This window comes from Abramis brama (genome assembly GCF_963993115.1).
Source record: "Abramis brama genome assembly, chromosome: 18".
In the NCBI taxonomy this organism is placed as follows: domain Eukaryota; kingdom Metazoa; phylum Chordata; class Actinopteri; order Cypriniformes; family Leuciscidae; genus Abramis; species Abramis brama.
The window spans coordinates 7898574-7918052 of NC_139980.1; the positions used below are offsets into that span (position 1 = coordinate 7898574).

The window sequence follows — 19479 nt, forward strand, 5'->3', positions numbered from 1 at the left end:
GGTGTGTCTGGGCAAACAAGTTTCGTTGCCGTCCTCCAAATGGCCAATCAACATTACATCGCTAATCGACAGCATTGCTAACTAAGTAATGGACAGACCATTTGGATATATAGGGTTTTCACTTCTGAAGTTAGACAAGGGACATAGCTACGCACCGGTTTCTGTGATGTGTCATAATGTGTTTGTAATGTCGATACGTGTTGCTGTCATATAAATAATGTGACGAAGTTGTCATAAAATCGAACAACTATTTAGACAGAGGGACTCGCATTCTGGAGGGCATTAGCAAATCTGGATGGACTACTGAGGACAGTCTAAAACTGTGACTTTACGAGAGTCGTAACTGATCAGAGCGCATTGATTCGGCACACTGATTCTGTCAGGTAGGTTCAAACATGCCGTCATGAAACTTTCTGTATTTTTTACATTAACCACTCAACTATTATTCTTGCTTTTCGTTTAGTTCACAATAACACCTGCTGGTCGATTTCTTTATTAATACACTCTCTGCATGTTATGGACTGACATATCTCCCTCTCCAGAGATGCAGACGTTCGTGAAAGGAAAGAGAGTTGGATACTGGCTCAGCGAGAAGAAGATTAAAAAACTCAGTTTCCAGACCTTCGTGGATTTGTGCAGGTGCGTAAAAGCGCATCTCAGCGCGAGTCAGAAACCGGACATATCAGTCTATCCAAAATACCTGTGGCAAGTTGTTTTAATATTTGAAGAGTTCAGATGCAAAAGCCTCTAAGTGCCATCTGAAATTTTCTTCTAGAATTATCAAAGCTTGTATATTTAAGTTAAGTAATTTCACTTAAATGACAATTAATAGGTCATTTGCATTGCCATTTAAGTGAAATTATTGAACTTAAATATACGATCTTGATAAAAATTATCATTCTAGAAGAAAATTTCAGATGGCACTTAGAGGCTTTTGCATCTGAACTCTTCATTTGTTCCTTTAAACTAACTAATATTCACTTATGTTACTAGAATACATTTTTGACAGAGCAGTAGGCTAAGTTATGCAGAAGGTAGGCTTTTTCAATTTCACCAGTGAGTTTAATTAGATAATAGCTATTCACTTCAGACTAATGTGTGTTCCATTTGTTGCTGGTACCTATTTACGTTTTAACTATCCAAGAGATGTTAGTTCCTTATGAGATACCATCTATCTACGTTTTAACTATCCAAGAGATGCTTATGAGAGACCATCTATCACAAGTGTGACCGGTAACGTTTCTTATCTCCCTATAAGTGCTGTTTTTACTTGTCACAAGTAAAATTCTAACTAAAAGTAAAATGTTACTGGTAACAATCTGAATACTAATGTAGCCTATATTAAATAGCTACTAGCACCTGTTTCATTGCTGATATGAAAACTGGGATTCTTTTGAAGTACATACTAGTTGTATCTGAATCTCTTATATCTTAAACACAAAAAGTTGCAAGTAACAATGGAATGGTTACTTGGCACCATTGGAATGACAAGTAGCAAAGAAATAAAACTAGTATCTAATAAATAGTTGCTAGCCTAGTGATTGAAAAATAGTTAGTTTGGATTGCTTACTACTACTAAAAAACAAGTGCTAGTAGGCTAATATTAAAATATATACGATTTGGTTTTAAGGAATAAACATAATATATACGATTTAGTTTTAAGGAATACACATTGAAACTGCTTGCTATTTAGTATTAGCAAAACAAGATATTTATTTCTGGGAGGAGCTATCTGGAGAAGTGTCAAAACATGAGTGCATAGAGTTTATATTTACTACTTACAATTTCAGTTATAGATAATTGAAACAAGTGGGGTGTATAGAAATAGTGTTAAAGGATATAGGAAACATGATTCATCACACCTCCTCATGTCCTCTTTCCTCATCAGTCATCAACACAGTCTCACTCACTTTACTGTATTACTAGAAACTCATTACATAAAGCTATTTCTTCACTATTTCTCACTGTCATCTCTGTTCTGGTTTTTACAATCAAAGAACTTTCAACAGAACTCTCTTCCTGCAACCCTCTACCCTCCCCCTAATAAACCACTACTCTAATGGAAGTCAGAATAGATTTGAAATGTACCCACACTCTCACTGTACCCATCATACGACACCTTCAACCATAAAAACATGGATATCAACGTAGTCAATCTACCTGTCAGTCCCTGCTTCTGACATTTAAAAAAAAACTAGAACTTATAACACTGTCCTATTCTTATAATTAGTTGGCCATAAAACTATATGTGAAATTTTTGGTCATAAAAAGACAAAGGCCTGGACAAAGTTCACCGGTTACCTGGATAAGCACCAGGCAGTTAGACAGTATTCAATTCCACAGACAGTAACATTGTTTGCATATCTGTTTAGACTCAATGCATTCCTAAGAGTCTACAGCAAGATTGTGCCTGTTACTTAACTGATTCAAAGCTTAATCGTGTGTTACCTAGGTTATTCAGTTCTTCACTGCATTGTCATCAATATGGCTGTAAAGCCATAAATGTTCTGTTTGCTGAGGGAGGCATTGGACGTGCCTTAGATGCATATCTGTGCGGATGATATATCGTGCGTACTAGACTACATGACGTTTCTGAACGAACATTTGTGTTTTCGAGTTAATGTAATGTGATCTCCTTTCTTTTATGAGCATGTTTTAGCCTACAGATAACCGGTTTGCAATAGGATTTTACCTAAGCTTGTGCAACATGTTCAGTGATTTGTTATTCTTTTTGACTGGTGTATTTGTCTTGGGACTTGGGATGTTTTCACCTATAGTTCTGAGGATTTAGAAACAAACTTCTGGCTCAGCACTTGTCATTCATTAAATCACAACAGGTTTGTCAGTTGTTGAAAACAGTGTGCACTTAGTTATTTTCAGGGACTTGACAACCTAAAGCTGCCCAACTCATGAATTTGCAAAAATACAGATATTCTCACATCACAAGAACTGATCAATCAGACACATTGTTAAATAAATGCATCATCTGGAAATGGCTGGAATTGGAGAGGAAGGATTCCTAATTTTAAGCATGTGCGTGTATTTGTTTTTGGAGAGGGAACTCTTGAGAATTCTGTCCTATTTGTGTGAGACACAGCAGTCTCAACAGTCTTGTTGAGCGTTGTCTCCCTAATAATTTGTCTCATTGTGAAGTCCTCATTATTCCAAATTCAATTGAATGTTGTTTATTATGCAAGTCAACAATGCTCTGACTGCATGACACATGGAATCGATATAAAATATTCATAGTTTGTTTTTCCTCTTTTTTTGTTTTCCAGGAAACAAGGCATAGAGATGATCCAGGTAAGATACCCATTTGACATTTTTTGTTTTTTTCTTTTAAATGGATTTTTCATGGCACAAAAAGCCTGTCCATTAATGTGAGGTCGGTGCCACAATACGCTTGTCTGCAGCTGTTCTAAACATTACAAACGTGCCTTTCATTAAATGTAAATTACCGTAAGCTATTATGCCTGGGGACACTTCAATTGAAAATATCACCATCAGAGTATTACGTACTATTACTGTTACGTGCATTGCATTACTAGACAAATAGTCACCTATACATGCAGGTGGAATTCTACATTTATTGTATAATAAAAATGGCATATTATTAATGCTCATATGCTTTTTTGTGGCTGTTTTACTTATCTTTGCCATTGAATAAATGCCAGTAAACTGCTTATAGAGACTTTTTTAGCATCAAACGGTCCTCAGCCAGTGCCTAATATAGCCTAACATAACAGAAACATAAGTTTGCCTTTATAAAATTGCCTTTTCTTGGCTAATACAGTTTGTATCAGGCTGATCAGTCTAAGCTGAAGCATTGCCTTAATAGATTGTACCGTATGCTATTTTTCCGCTTATTAAGTAATTCTAAGGACATGCTGAGGACATTAGTGCAGTGGGATAGCAGAGTACACAGAGGTCTTTAAGTCTGGCACTTGTTCCTGCTTAATCTAGCATACTTGGCTTCAGTCAAGAGGATGATTTTTTGGAGAGTAGATTAAACCCAATCTGTCCTTTTTGATAACAATTCAGTGTTAATTATGTTGATGAATAATTTTCGTCAACAACGTTTTTCATAACTAAATAAAAACAAGTTATGAATGACAAACATCTATGATGAAAATCTATTGACATTTTCGTCGACGAATATAAACAAGACGAAATCTTAGGGAGGGACGATTTGGGTGGTAGATGCGCACATTTGAACTGCAACATGCTCGTCTACCCGGCAGGACATAAGTTAGCATATACTTGCTGCATGTCTCATAAAACGTTCACAAATGTAAACGTCTTGGTGAAAGAGAAGAGCAGACATGGATAAATCTGAAAAAGCGTGACACGTTTCTCAGGCAGCGCACGAGTACTGAACTGAGCTCTCTTTCTTATTTTTTTGCGCTTGAACGGACAAATACACTCAAAATTATGTCAAAATGTCCATTTTGGCGAGTATTCACATAAACACAGTTGGTTATGTCTTAGGTGAATGTAAACCATCGGATGTGTATCAGTGTATTGGATACGTGCATTCAGCCTTAAAGTGACAGAGCAGTCAAATAACCTGCTGCTGTCCGTCATTTATGTTAATCAAATAACAAAATAAAGAGAAACTCACTCAATGTTCTTGACTGGATAACTTTAACAGCTTTAATAAGAATTGATCTATATTAAATTTATATGAAAAAACATGTCTAATTGAAAGAATGTAGAGTGTTGTATGGAAGTTATTATAAAGAATGCATATATAATTCATTAAAATTAAGGCCATGTTATTGTTTATTTATGAGAAGTGGTTTTATTTAATTTTTAAGATAAATAAAGACATGTTATATGTCACAGGATTTAGGCTAAATCTGTGTCTGGATTGCATATTCAAAATCTTAATATCATTATATTAACAGGTTAATAGATGTTCTCTCCAAGAGTATATAAAAGTTTGTATTGCAATTAAACTAAACCCATTATATTTTAGTCGACTAAATGTACTGTAGATAAAATCTTCTAATATTCAGTAGACTAAAATAGACTAAAACTAAATCAATTCAGATGACTAAAATATGACTAAAACTAAATGGCATTTTAGTCAAAAGACTATGACTAAAATGGAATAAAAATTAGCTGTAAAAATTAACTCTGTAACAATGGCACTGTAAAAAAAAAATTCTAGGAAAGAACACCTGGCTTTGTCAGGGACGAGAGCATTGTGTTTTTGTCTTCTACAGATGTCCTTGCTCTCTAATACTTACAAAAACACTTAGTACCCCATTTAATGCTGATGAACTGTTCTTGCATGACTTTTTTCAAGTTAGGCTATCACCATGATTGCTCAAGCATAGAGTTAACAGCATTATGGGTATTTGTTGAATGATACTGTTGCATTTGTGGCACCTTTCCTTTGCTTCACCTTGGCATTGATAAATCATTAGACGCATGACTCACAGAGATGTAAAAGCCATTAGAATGTATAGTGTGACAAGTTTAAGACATTATGATTTTGTGTGAGACCACAATGAAAATCTGTGATTTAGAAAAAATATTTAATATTAATTTTCAAAAATACAAAACTAGAAAAATATGAAGCTAAAAAGTATTAAATTATAAAAATGCTAAACAAAAACATTTTCACTAGTGGTTTCAGATTTTTGGATCTAATGCTTTATCTTGGAGTAAATGACTGGCTCTTTGTGGTAATGTTTTTAACAGACATATGAAGACAGTATTTGCACATTCCTGTAGGACATGCCCTTGTCAACCATGTTTATATTGTGGTGGCCCTGAGATACGTAAGGGCCTCTTATAACAAACTAAACTGGTTGAAGTGAAAATAAAGTGTAGATTTGCTTGCAAGCATAGAACTCAAGGGCCAAGGCATATCAATGGTTAAAAATAAAAAAAAGTATGTTTATGGACAAACATTATTCTTTACTGTTTTGCCATGAAAGTGCATTAGTTATGATAAAAATTCTGGGAACACAGTCACCTTGTTTTATTTCGGGACTTGCATGTGAAGGCTGCTAGACTAAACCAAGGTCCTTGTTCCTTCATTCTGGTCCTTTATTAAGGAGTCAGACCCTTATCAGTGAAACTGTCTGGATGAGTGAAACACTGAGGGCTTTTCTCCACTCCCAGGATGCATAATAAACACCTTTTTGCTAACCAGCATGTAGGGCGTGGATACCAAAGAGAGTAAAGAATGGACTTTGACCTGTTTACACATCATACAATAGGCTACCCAGCTGCACCCAGTCATAGATTTTATATGGTCTCTAAAGTACTTCTAGCAATCAGTCCATGGGTTTATCACTTTAGACAGGGGGAGTGTCATTAATTTGATTAAGATAATGTGATCACTAAATCATTAAGTCGCTAAAAACGATCATGGGGAGACGGCTGAATTTCATCACTTCATGTCATCACTTAATGTTTTGAATATCTCACATGATTTATGGCTTTGGGTAGTGTATTTTCTGTGGGCAACAACTTTGGGCCTACTTTGTTTCTCAAACTATTTTAAAGGTTCATAGTACATTTATATAGTTAAAGAACTGCAGTTTCAGCATGTCACAGAGATAAGATAATTACACTTCCTCAAGAACGTATACCCACACTTGTTTTAAAAATATAAAAGCCCGAGGGTCAGGAGAGTGACAACATATTATCCTCATAAACGTATATATTTTATCAAACATTTGGGGTCAGTAAGACTTTTTTAATGTTTTGAATGAAATCTCTTATGTTCATCAAGGCAGCATTTATTTAATATCGTGAAATATTACAATTTTAACTTTTCTATTTTAATATATTTCTTCAGTGTCACAGGGTTCTTCTGGAATTATTTTAATAGTCTGATTTGGTTTGTTCAGAAGAACATCATTTATTTGAAATAGAAATCTTTTGTAATAATTATAAATGTCTTTACTGTCATTTTTGATCAATGTAATGCTTCCTTGCCAAACAAAAGTATTCATTTCTTTTAAAAATCTTACTGACCCCAAACCTTTGAATGGCAGTATATTGATCAAATTTTCTTTTTTCATTCCTGCCTACTCTCTAATGATTAAGCCACTCAGTAATCAATTGTGCAGAAGCCAAGAAAATGACATACTGTACTTAGATGGACTTTTTGTTTGCCATCACCTCCTTCGTTTACACTTAACTTGGTGTAATGTTATCATGCCCCTCACTGTTTAACAGAAGTTAACAGCAAGTTATATATTTAGTTCTGTTTTTCAGGAAGACATCTGTTAGATGAGGAGTGGAAATAGAAGAATGATAATAGCAAAGAAAATTAAGCCTCAATTTCCAAGAATCAATAAAGCTCTTTGCCTGTTTAAAGAGCTACTTTAAAACAACATTAATGTGATGTAACACATGGCTGTCTCATGCTTTATATCAGATGATGTGTGTATCAGCTGAGTATCCTCTACAAAAAGGAAGTAGAGGGGGTCGTCACTCTGAACTGTCATGATGTGTCTGTGTGGAATCTGTGTGTCACTTTCTCTTTGTCATCTTCTTCATTCTTTACGTCTGTTTTCGCAAATTGTTTGTCACACATCAGTGCTGGCTATTACAATGTTTCCAGACATTGTCATATGAAACAGAGCCATTTAGGGAATAAGCTAATAAGCCCCTTAGGATTACCACTTTCTCTGTTTCTGGTGGTCCGCACAGCCCATAGTCCTTTATTTGGTGCTGCCTTTGAAAGAGGAAATCTGGACTAGGTCTAAGTATTTTAAATAAAAATGCACTTAGGGGACGGCCACATCCCCTTTTAACTGCCTAGGTCATGTACAAATGCCTCTGACGTTTGACAAGAACCGTTGTGGTCTGATCCAAAATAAATATTTTCACATCCCCAAAGGTTAACCCCATAGGAACCACGTGGTTTTTTTTTGTGCCCCAAGCAGCCTTTCTTCATGTTGACGACATGTGAAGCCTTCAGAACACATTGTACTGTCTGTCATATACTGGATACTATATTGTTTCTGAACTATTTTACGAATCTACATTGCTGTGAATTTAGCTTTCTAATGTCAATCAGAGTTTGGTAAATGAACACAGGCTGAAAGTGCACTTTCCCCTTCCCTTGTTGTGATGTGTTAATCTGAGAGTCACAACCATGGCATGTACCTATAGGGGCTGTGTCTAATAAACAGAGGATAATCCACAAATTGGATTTGACTGACATAGAATTCACTTTGTTTTCAGAGTTTAGCAATCAGTTTAGTCTGAGTGACAGTACAGATCACACCTTTGCAATTAACGTCACATCATAAACGTCTGTTCTTCAAAACATCCCCCTTGATCAAACTGGAATATATCTTCCAGAACAAATAATGCTCGCAGGTGCATTTACAGAAAAATACATTGTTTGCCTATTTATATATTGACATACGAGTTCTCACAGAGGGTTATTGCTGAAAAATGTCTTGTGGATGTTTACTAAACTCTTGACCTTGTTCTCCCGGTCTAGCTGGATCTGAGCCAGCCAATAGAGAAGCAGGGACCATTTGATGTCATCATCCACAAGCTGACCGACCACATTGTTGACGCTGACCAGAATGTCACAGAGTCTATGCTACTTGTTCAGGGTGTTCAGGTAACTAAGCAAATCAACTCAAGTAGCCATACATTTGTCATGCTTCAATCATGAATCATTGAATTTCAGTTGAATTTTCCATGTCTTTTTCCAGGACTACATAGATGCTCACCCTGAAACAGTGATTCTGGACCCTCTTCCAGCCATTCGTACCCTGCTGGACCGCTGCAAGTCATACACTCTAATCCATAAACTTGAAGACTGCATGCAAGGTCTGTCTACAGCACAGAGACACTAAAGTACATGAATGTAACATAATCACGCAAAGTACAGCTGTGCTAAATACAATTATTAAAGATGGGCAACCCAATTATAGTGGTGGTATCCCCCATTTCAGATAAGCCTGCCCTAGTGGGCAGGAATAAATTGGATATGGACTTAGACCGTTTACAGCATTTCCACTTATTCTAAATGTTGGAAAGGGTTCTATAAACCAGGCCTTTAGATCCTCCTTTGTTCTTCAGGGGTGAACCATCACGAGGAGGGCAGGTTTTTGCCTTTGCGCAGGGGAAGTGTGAGGCTTATGGAGGGCTTATGTCCTAAAGCTGCTGAGTCGTTCATTCTTTGTGCTGCTTGCACACTGCATTCACTGGCCACAGAAAGAACAGGAGGCCCGCCGGCTCACTACAAGCCAACAGAATCACCAGCTGTGAGAATGGCGTAGTGCCTAAGGAATTCCATCACAATCTGCGCTCTTATTCAAAATATTCAACCTAAACATTCACACACATAGGTATTTACAAATATACTACCATTCAAAATTTTGGGGACCGTAAGAAGCTTTTAAAATAAGTCTTTTATGCTTACCAAGCTTGCATTTATTTGATCAAAAATACAGTAAAACAGTAATATTATGAAATATTGTTACATAACTGGTAACTATCACCTTAATAACTGTTTTCTATTTTAATATATTTTAAAATGTAATTTATTCCTGTGACGGCAAAGATAAATTTTAGTGAAAATCTTGAATATTTTTTGCAGGATTCTTTGATGAATAGAAAGTTCAAAACTGAATTAATGTGAAATTGTGAATAGAATATTTTTGTAGCATTCTAAAGGTCTCTTCTGTCACTTTGGATAAATTTAATGCGTCCTTACTAAAGAAAAGTATTAATTCATTCAAAAAAAACAAAAAAAAACATACTAACCCCAAACTTTTGATTGTACAGTGGGGTTTCAATTTGCATTCTTTTAGAATTTATTACAACATTTTCATTACAAATTATAATATCAGGATCCCATTTTGAGTCAATCAATTAAAATGACCATGAATTGTAGAATATCTTCTTTGGTTAGTCCCTCTTTTGCTTTCATGACAGCCACACTCAAGCTGCATAAATTCCACGTGTTTATTATATAAATGGCTTTGGGTTAAAAATCTCTTGTATTCAGATCAGAGAAGCCGATGTTGTCCAATCAAAACCATATCATCAATGTTCTCCCGAGAGACGTGTGGGTAGAGGAGTGTCAGCTGAGGGTTAGTGTGAAGTTAACCATCCGCCTTGGTGCTTCCCTGTCTCTAAGAAAGAGACGACTCTGTTTAGGATACAAAGGGAGTGACTATTTTCTCGGGCCCATTCACCAGGCAACCGCCTCTATGGCTATTAGCTTATGAAACAACACTGCAAGGGATTCTGGGAAAAGAAAGATAACACAGCCCATATGCCCTCTGTATTACTCAAGATCCTTTTTTAAATAACTCAATTGCTCAATACATGCATGTTTAGCTCTATCGGCAATTGCCATCAATGACTGATTTTGTTAAATGAGACCATTTTTTCCATGAGCTAATCGACCGTGAGTCCATATGAATAGAGGACAACAAGCTGTCGTGGTAATGTTTGAATGTAAAACAAGTACCGCGTCACGTGACTTGCATTTATGTTCTTACTCATGGGATTTGCAGTAAAGCTCAACACTATTTTGGAAGAGTTAATCTTGAGTCAGTTAACTTAGTTGTGTAAACTGGTGCTCATCATGTGGCTTCACAATGAATCATAATCAACCCATACCCCAATATCAACTCATATCCACATGAGTGCACTTTAGTTTATCTCATACATAATTGTCACACATCTGTATTCAGCGTTTGTGGCTGCTTTAAAGGTTACTGCTTGTTTAATGAAATGGATTCATGTTCCTTGTCTAATGTGAAATGAGATGCTTTATATCGCTGAGTTGCATCGAGCCACTCAACATAGAAAAATACTGTTTTTGAGGGGCTATAAATAGTCTGCAATTTGGCTCTTGGAAAAGAAGCTGTTTATAAGATTTAATTGATGGTTGCAGATCAAAAGCAGGCTGAAAATTCACAGATATCCCAGCGGTTTAGTTTTAAATGTTTCCATGGATCCAGTAGTAATATTATCCTGTAGAAAGTGCAGTCATCACTTAAAATGTGTGCAGGCTACACATCATTAAGATCCCCATCTAAACTTGGTGTCTACCAGGAGTTATGCTCAGGGTGTGCTGGTTAATCTTGTCAAGATGTTGTCGTCTGGCCTGTTAGAGAGAGAATGTGAGATGAATTAAAAACACATTGAAGAAAACAACTGAAAATACACCACCTTGTATTCCTGCCAGATCTTTACAAACATGATCAGGTCCATAAAGAAGATGTTGTCAAAGCTTTCTTTACATTGACATAGAGTTTCTGTGTTTAAAGGGATAGTTCACCCAAAAATTCAAATTCTATCATCATTTACTCACCAACAAGTTGTTTCAAACCTGTATGAGTTTCTTTCTTCTGCTGAACACAAAATAAGATATGTTGAAGAATGTCCTTAACCAAACAGTTGATGGACCCCATTGACTTCCATAGTATTAAAAAAATAGTTTAGTTAATAGTAATTCAAAAAATGAAATAAATAAAAAAATCCTTATATAAAAACATAGTGACGAACTTAATCCTAAAAATCATTTTCCGTACTTCCAAGGTAAAAAAAAGTATTATGAATTTCTGACAAATATCATGAATCATTAATCCATAAATATTATACTGTAAATGTTTGGAGAGTCACACCATGTGACATTTTATAACCTGAACCACCCTTGCCTTATCAAAATATCTGATATTGTTATCTTTGGTTGGTCCTAAAAAAGGTTTTCACTTTCATACAAATAATAGTAATACAATTTCACAGTAAAAAATGTGTAATAAACCTTCATGCCAAACTAATAATAACTAAGAATTACATTATTTAAATCATTATTTTTTCTTCAGTATGACATCAGGGAAGTTGTATCACCCTGACATTTTTTGTTTTTTTTTGACAATAGCAATATGAATTTTAAACCAGAATTTAAAAGCAGAAGAGGTGTATCAAGTTACTGTATGTATGAAATGCATTTTTTATGTGTGTTTTCTGTAGATGACAGAATCTGCTCACCTCCATTCATAGTTCTCAAGAGTGAATGTGGCACTGAGACTCTGGAGCAACTCCACAAACATGGAATCACATTTCCTTTCAGTAAGTTTGCCATTTAAAATCAGCAGTAATCTTCATGACAATTTATATACATCGATTTGCACACATGCCTCTCAATCAGAGCAGGGGTTTCTCTCGACAGTCCATTTGACTTCAAATGAGCTGTTTCTTATATTTATCTCATGTGTACTGGAGCGACACACATTTTCACACTATTTCTGTTTGATTGCAGTCTGCAAAACCCAGGTAGCTCATGGCATTAACTCCCATGAGGTAAGAAGACACACACTCCAGACTTTACTCTTCTGTAACCTGCACTGTTTTTCATATCTCTTATGTGTAATAAGCTACTGATAAGTTCTGTAGACCACGGTGTTATTCAGATCTTTTACATAAGAGGTGCTACATGATGTTAGTTAATCATTCATATCTAACGCTATATGGTGTCTCATTAAAATGATTTATTTTGGGCTTGGGTATCACAACTTTTAATGCAGGATTTACAATTCAGTAAAGTTACAGAACCGAAGAAAGGCCTATTTTTGACAAAAAATAAATAAATAAACACTATATTTTCTTTGCTATCTCAACAGCCTCATAAAATCCACCAAGTGAAAAAATGTCTATTTAAATATAGTACAAATGACTGACATATCGCTTGAGACTTACTGATATAAATATTATAATGAAACTTTATTTGGAGTACTTGCACAATGCACATTTCTTAATATAAAGCCTAACATTTGTTTTAATATCACTATTAGTAAGGATCTCTGTATAATATCAGTATTTAAATGCAAGATATTTAAAGTGTACCTAAAGTATACTATTAATAGTTCCACTTTAGCACAATTAAATATACTTAAGTGTATCTTTAGTTGGACCTCAGCACTATTTCCAGATAACTGAAGCGTATTAAGTACAAAATAAGTGGTTCCAATTTAGCAGACTTTAAGTATATCAATTTAGTGTACAATGGCAGGGTATTTATATTAAGTACATAAATATGTAAATGTATTTATAGTATACTTAGCATAAAATAAATGTATTTCAAATGCTTTTTGGTATATTTATTTTTAATTACTAAAAATTCCCTTACAAAGAAAGTGCAACCCCAGAGCTCTCATTGCAACGATTGACAAGAAACCCTTTGTCCTCGTGGATTATTAACAGGGGTGCAGCCTCCGTCGCTATGGTCACCATATCTTTGATTCAGTCACTAATGTACAGGCAAAGTCTCCGATCCCGCGAATTCCTTCAGAATACTTGCTTGAAGACACTAGTAACTCTGTTTTATGGTGTTGACAGTGAAGGGTGTACTAGATTAATGTGTCACCACCGACTGCTGAATGACTGTGTTTGTGCAAACAGGTTGATGGTCATGTGTTTTATGACAGTGAGCACATAGGTTTACTTAGCTAAAGTAGATAAACTGTACATGCATGGATCGAAAGGGGTTTTGGTGTGGCTCTTTTAGTGTCGTGAAAGTACACTTTTCTCTTTTGCTTCTTTCATTTCAAGATCACAACAAGAATTTATGTATCATATCAGGTTCATTTATAACCAACCTGCTCTGTAATGTGTTGATTTGGTTTCTGCTCAATAGATGGCCATCATATTTAGTGAGGAAGATCTGAAAGACATCAAGCCTCCATGTGTCCTCCAGAGCTTCATCAACCATAATGCAGTGCTGTATAAGGTGTTTGTAGTGGGAGAGGCGTACAGCGTGGTGCAGCGGCCCTCCATCAGGAACTTCCCATCTGGACCCACAGGTCAGTTGAGTCACTCCGACATCCCTATGATGGACGATTCAAAGTATTTGATGCATTTTACTGGAAAGTGAATCAGAAGGCAAACTGATTAAATTTTTTTTTTAAAGAAATTAATACTTTTATTCAGAAGGGATGCAAAGTGACAGTAAGGCAATATATCTTGAGCAGCAAATCTGCATATTAGAATGATTTCTGAAGGATCATGAGATCATGTGAAGGATCATCAGCTTTACGATCACAGGATTAAATCATATTTTAAAATATGTTATTTAACAATTTTACTGTTTTTAATATCTTGGTGAGCATTAAAACTTTTTGAAAGGTAGTGTATACAGTTTTATAATAAATTACTTTGTATTCATCAAGGTTTAAGTTCTTTTCATTTAGAAATCAGCAAATTGCACTCTGTGTGTGTCACAGATGGGACACAAGTTCACCGGGCGGCATCAAAGCCAATAAAAACACTTTATAGGGTGCCAGGTCGAGAAATTTAGACATCGGGTCTCTTTCGGCTAGTCTTAACCATCCACACAGGCATATATGCAAACAAACCTTAGTCTGGAACTTTTTATAAGGTTACCTTATGTTTGAAAGCTGTATCGGAAACAAAGTGAGATTGACATTAATGGCACTTGTGAGCAACTCTGTGTGATGGCGAGGCCTCTCAGCCTGTCTCGACCATTCTGTCAACATATGTTGCTGATGTTTCCCTCACTTACAGAAAAGTGGTTGACGTGGTATTCGTTAAATAAGCAACTCGAAGCTTTTCTTCTCAGATGTCAGTGAGGTTTGGTGAATGATGCCCGCGATGGACAATCAAATTCACTGTTGCCCAGATGTTGTCATTTTTGTTGCATAAACTTTACACACAGTGAAGGATTTGGGATTTGTCTTCGATGAATAAATGTAGCTTAAAAGGACAAAAATGTAGCTTAAAGGGACCTTTTTGTAGCAAAAAGGATCAAATCAAAATATGTTTATGGTATATTAAAGCTGCATTTCTTTGATTAAAAGTATAGTAAAAACTGTAGTATTACATTTAATTTGTTACTTTGGCAAAAAAAGAATTTTCAGCAGCCATTACTCCAGTCTTCAGTGTCATATTTGGTGCTCAGGAAACATTTTTTATTACTATTAATGTTGAAAGCAAAGCAGTTGTGCTGCCTAATATTTGTAATATTTTTTTTTTCAGGATTATTTGATGAATAGAAATTATTTTAAACAGAAATATTGTGTTACAGTATAATTTAATGTGTCCTTGCTGAATAAAATTATTAATTTCTTTTAAAAAAAAATCTTGATGACCCCAAAGTTTTGATCAGTAGTGTAAAAAGTTTATACTCTGTATTTGAAAACTGAACAAGTTGTGTGTTTTATCCTCTAGACAGGAGAGCAATATCTTTTAACAGTCATCATGTGTCCAAACCAGAGTCCTCGTCTCACCTGACCTTCGTAAGTCAACATGCCTCATATTTATTACTCAAGTAATGCTAAGCTTTCCTTCAATTAAACTCTTCTGGAAACATTTGGTACCTGGAAACATTGAGCAAAATCCTTCAATTTAAACATTTTAGTTTTAATCTAAAAAACAGCCCTGTTAAAATTTAAATGAATATCTCAAATGTTTATATATAATTAAAAAGCCTCATAAAAAAGCACATTTTCACATATTGAATAATAACCGTACATGTTCAACAAACAGGCATTTCATACTTTTTGTCCCATTTCTGGTTTCTTCAAGAGGGACAACATGGAGGGCCAGTACTGGGCACCCAGAAATGATGTCATTCAGAAGATTTCCAGAAGGTTACGACAGGCCCTCGGCATTTCTCTGTTCGGAATTGACATCATTATCAACAACCAGACCGGCCAGCACGCCGTCATCGACATCAACGCATTCCCAGGTTCGTGTAGTTCCTCACAATCTTTGGAGTGGGTAATATATGTTATCTTTATGCACTGAACTATTTTCCCACTTTCAAAACCAGCAATGCAATAACAGACCACATGGTGTCAGTATGGAATAATAAAGAGGCCTTTTCATGTATTGTAATGTATGTATGTATGTATATATATGTATATAGTCTATGATTTTGTGACTAAATGAATTAGACTGTTCACTCTATAAAGCTATTTTGCTTTCAGCTTTATGTCATTATTCAGCTGAAGTCCCAAAGGGAGGTGTAGAACATTTTGAAAGGATGGGAAAAGTACATTTGAAGCCCTTCATTTAAGAACTCTAATCGTATGTGCAGGCACAGCTGTGTTATATTAGAAAGACACCTGGCCTTCCCTCCGCTTGTTGCCATGGTGATCTTGTGTATGTAGCAGGGAACGGCACTTTGAAATCTCTCAGTGGTGCATCCCACGAGTCCCGTGACACCGCAGGAGTGAGACAACAGATGATATCTTCCATTTTTTGATCTGCCTCTCAGAGCATTCACCCGTTAACTACTGAAATCTGAAACAACCTTTATTTTTTCCCCCCAGGTTACGAGGGAGTGCCCGAGTTTTTCGGTGACCTGTTGAGTCATATCACCAGCGTCCTGCAAGGTCAGGCATCTAGCGGAGCGGCATGCGGTCATCTGAGAGTTAATGGGATGGCGCAGAGCCCGTCTGTGGCCTGCGGGATGCACTGTGGCTTGCTGGGAAATGAAAGCAGTTGGTTGATGGACAGCGAGGGGATAAAGAAGGGTCCCCATCAAGGACTGAGTTGCGGCGGCGCTTGCATGGCTCCAAACTTTCACCAGCACGGCAGATCCAGTTTAGCAGCGGAGACGTCTTCACAGTGACACGGAGAGCCAAAGCAATATGAATATTTCATTAGTTCACATACCAGTTAAACCCTTATTAAAGGGTAGGTGTATAGAAAAGTCCTTTGTGCCAAATGTGAATTGTGTTGGAAATTATTAAATGTGTATTGATTGTCTTCTCATTTATTTAATGGTTGAAACGGGCAACCTGATCTTGAAAACGTATGTGATTATTTAATTTTTTTTAATGAATGTTGCACTGAACATGATTTTCTGAAAAAAGGGATTTGTGGAGGAACTGAAAATATTATTAATGTTAATATATTAATGAGATACTTGAAAGGAAAATATGTGTCATGATTTGGGTGTAAGGCATTGCACTATTTAAATAAGTGTCCAGCTGGCAATAAGGCTTCTCTTCTTAGGTATATGTTAAATTCTGGCCCATTAAGAAAGCTTGAAGTCCATTAGTGCTCTCCGAAGCAATCTGCTGGCAGGTCATCTGTTAAAACGCAGCAGGAGAAGTTCTGCCTGTTTTTTAAAAGATTCAAGGTATGATTTTTTTTTAAGGCTAATCATTTCACATCTAGAAGGCCCTGAAACTTTGTCCTTTCCACACTGGCAGGTGCTCTGAGATTGTATAGGGGTTATGCATTGATTTCAAATAGAAAGCAAACTCACCTCAAAATGAAAATTCTTTCATGATTTTATTTCAAACCTGTGTGACTTTCTTCTGTGGAGCATGTTTCAACTGTTTTGGTTCACACAGTGAAAGTCAATGGGGTTCAAAACAACACAGAAGCTTTCACTGGACAAAAAAGCTATTTTTTTTAATATATCACATTGATAAATAATGACAGTTCATCATTGGCTGAAATATCCCTTCAAAATCATTGACAAATTAAATTTGCTATTTTGACCATTTTGTGCCCCATTGAATTGTGTTGTATTTGTACATGATGTATACTTTGTAAATATGTTAATTTTTTTTTTTTGTGACCAAAAAAAAGGAGCCTCTGAAATAACATAAACAATTAAATAGACAATAAAACCAAACTTACACGTTGGGAATTATTTGATTCAGTGTTTGTCTGCTGTTTTGAGGTTTGGTTCTGACTCACACGTTGAACATTGCATGGAATCAGTTTGAAACACTTCATTTTGACCTTTATTTGTTTTCTTCAGTCCCAAAAAGAATTTAATTACAGTCATCACCATACCTAAAAAAAACATTATTGCCTATGGATCATAAGACTCCATAATATCAGGTACAATCTGCATATTAAAATTTCAACCTAGTGTGATCATTCTGGGCAGTTTTTAACAAATATTTTACATTTACTGTACTCAATGCCCTAATTTCTTCAAGAAGCAAGCGCGATAAAGCAAAGCGGTCGAGCTGGGAAAGGTGAAGCGATCTGACTCAAGACCTTAATGTTTGACACCAGAGTCGTCGCTTTGAGGGTTCATATAACACGCGGAGGGAATGAGCAGAGGATCTGCGGCGCTGAGATAAGAGCTTACGCTGCTGTGGACTGAGCAAAAAGGTGAGAGCCTCATCTCGTGTTGACATGCCTTTCTACTGAAGGAGAGATGAAGGGCAGAGTGGAAAGAGAAGAAGAGCTGGAGCGGATCAGACTCGTCTCAGATCATGAAGTTTCTGAGCCACGCTTTCTAGTTCAGACTCGATGGCAGCCAGACTCTCGATCTCAGCATCCTGATGACAGAGGACAGACAAATCAGGCCATTGGTGAATATTAAAAGGGTTTATGAACATTTATATTCATACACTACCGTTCAAAAGGTTTGGGGCTGGTACGATTATTATTATTTTTTAATGAAGTCTCTTATACTCATCAGCTGCATTTATTTGGAAAAAAAACAAAAAAAAAACAGTAATATTGTGAAATATTATTACAATTTAACTGTTTTAATATATTTTAAAATGTGATTTATTCCTGTGGAGGGAAAGCTGAATTTTCAGCATCATTACTCTATTCTTGATGATCCTTCAGAAATCATTCTAGTATGCTGATTCTGATTTCAGGAAACATTTCTTATTATTATTAATGTTAAGTTGTGCTGCTTAAGTTCAAAAGAACAACATTTATTTGCAATAAAAATCTTTTGTAACGTTGTCAATTTCTTTACTGTTGCTTTTAATGAATTGAATGCATCCATGCTGAATAAAAGGATTAATTTATTCCAAAAAAACAAAAACAAAAACGTTCTGACCCTATTTGCAGGGCAACCAGGAATAGTTCACCAAAAACCTGACAATATTAGAGATTTAATTCTACACAGTGTGATATACAGTATATATATTATTTGTGACGCCTAAGCATTTAAAACATGTGGTTTTACATATACTATTAGTGGGTTGTATTTTGTTTTTTGTTCAGACAAACAGTACAAAAACGCTGTGTCATATAATATCGTTTTACTTTAAGTGATTTGGAATATGATTTGTATGTACTATTTTGATATGTTAAAGTCCGCGTGAACCGGAAGTTGCAAACGACTTTTCTCCAGTGCTGTGACGTATTTCCCAGTGAAACGGAATATTGAACAGAGGGCAGGGTTTTACTCTAGCGCTCCTCCTCTCCATCTCTCGCTCATTACAGACTAACGGTTTGAGGGGAGTGGTTAAGCGTTTCCCAACCCAAGTCCTCAAACCTACGTCATCAGAGAAGGGACGCCATTCCAGACCGGAAGTAACTTTTCAGACTTTGATTAAAGATTACGACGGCAAACAAATTTTTTCTGTGTTTTAACTTGCACGGATTAATTGTTCACCACAAGACTAGTAATATGCGCTAACAAAGTAAATAGGGTCAATTTTCATTTCAGTTGGACTTTAAGATGTTTTTTTAGTTTTTGCCCTTTTTGGAGTTTGACCAACATTGTCACTATGAACC

At 35.9% G+C, this 19479-nt stretch overlaps 2 protein-coding genes across 2 annotated transcripts in view; one reads left to right on the forward strand and one right to left on the reverse strand.

Moving 5' to 3' along the window:
• itpk1a (inositol-tetrakisphosphate 1-kinase a) lies at nucleotides 1–17617 on the forward strand. The gene is made up of 11 exons (XM_084090457.1): nucleotides 1–383; nucleotides 543–639; nucleotides 3279–3303; nucleotides 8480–8605; nucleotides 8700–8817; nucleotides 11980–12078; nucleotides 12269–12309; nucleotides 13643–13808; nucleotides 15193–15260; nucleotides 15550–15712; nucleotides 16299–17617. Exons 2-11 carry the CDS (start codon nucleotides 545–547, stop codon nucleotides 16598–16600), a joined length of 1203 nt encoding a protein of 400 aa, XP_083946583.1. The 5' UTR covers nucleotides 1–383; nucleotides 543–544; the 3' UTR covers nucleotides 16601–17617.
• Nucleotides 17251–19479, reverse strand: part of chga (chromogranin A) — a 10961-nt gene continuing 8732 nt past the window's right edge. The window contains exon 8 of the mRNA XM_084090458.1: nucleotides 17251–18278. Coding sequence (XP_083946584.1) covers nucleotides 18195–18278 — 84 coding nt within the window. The 3' untranslated portion in view covers nucleotides 17251–18194. The remainder of the gene's footprint in view (nucleotides 18279–19479) is intronic.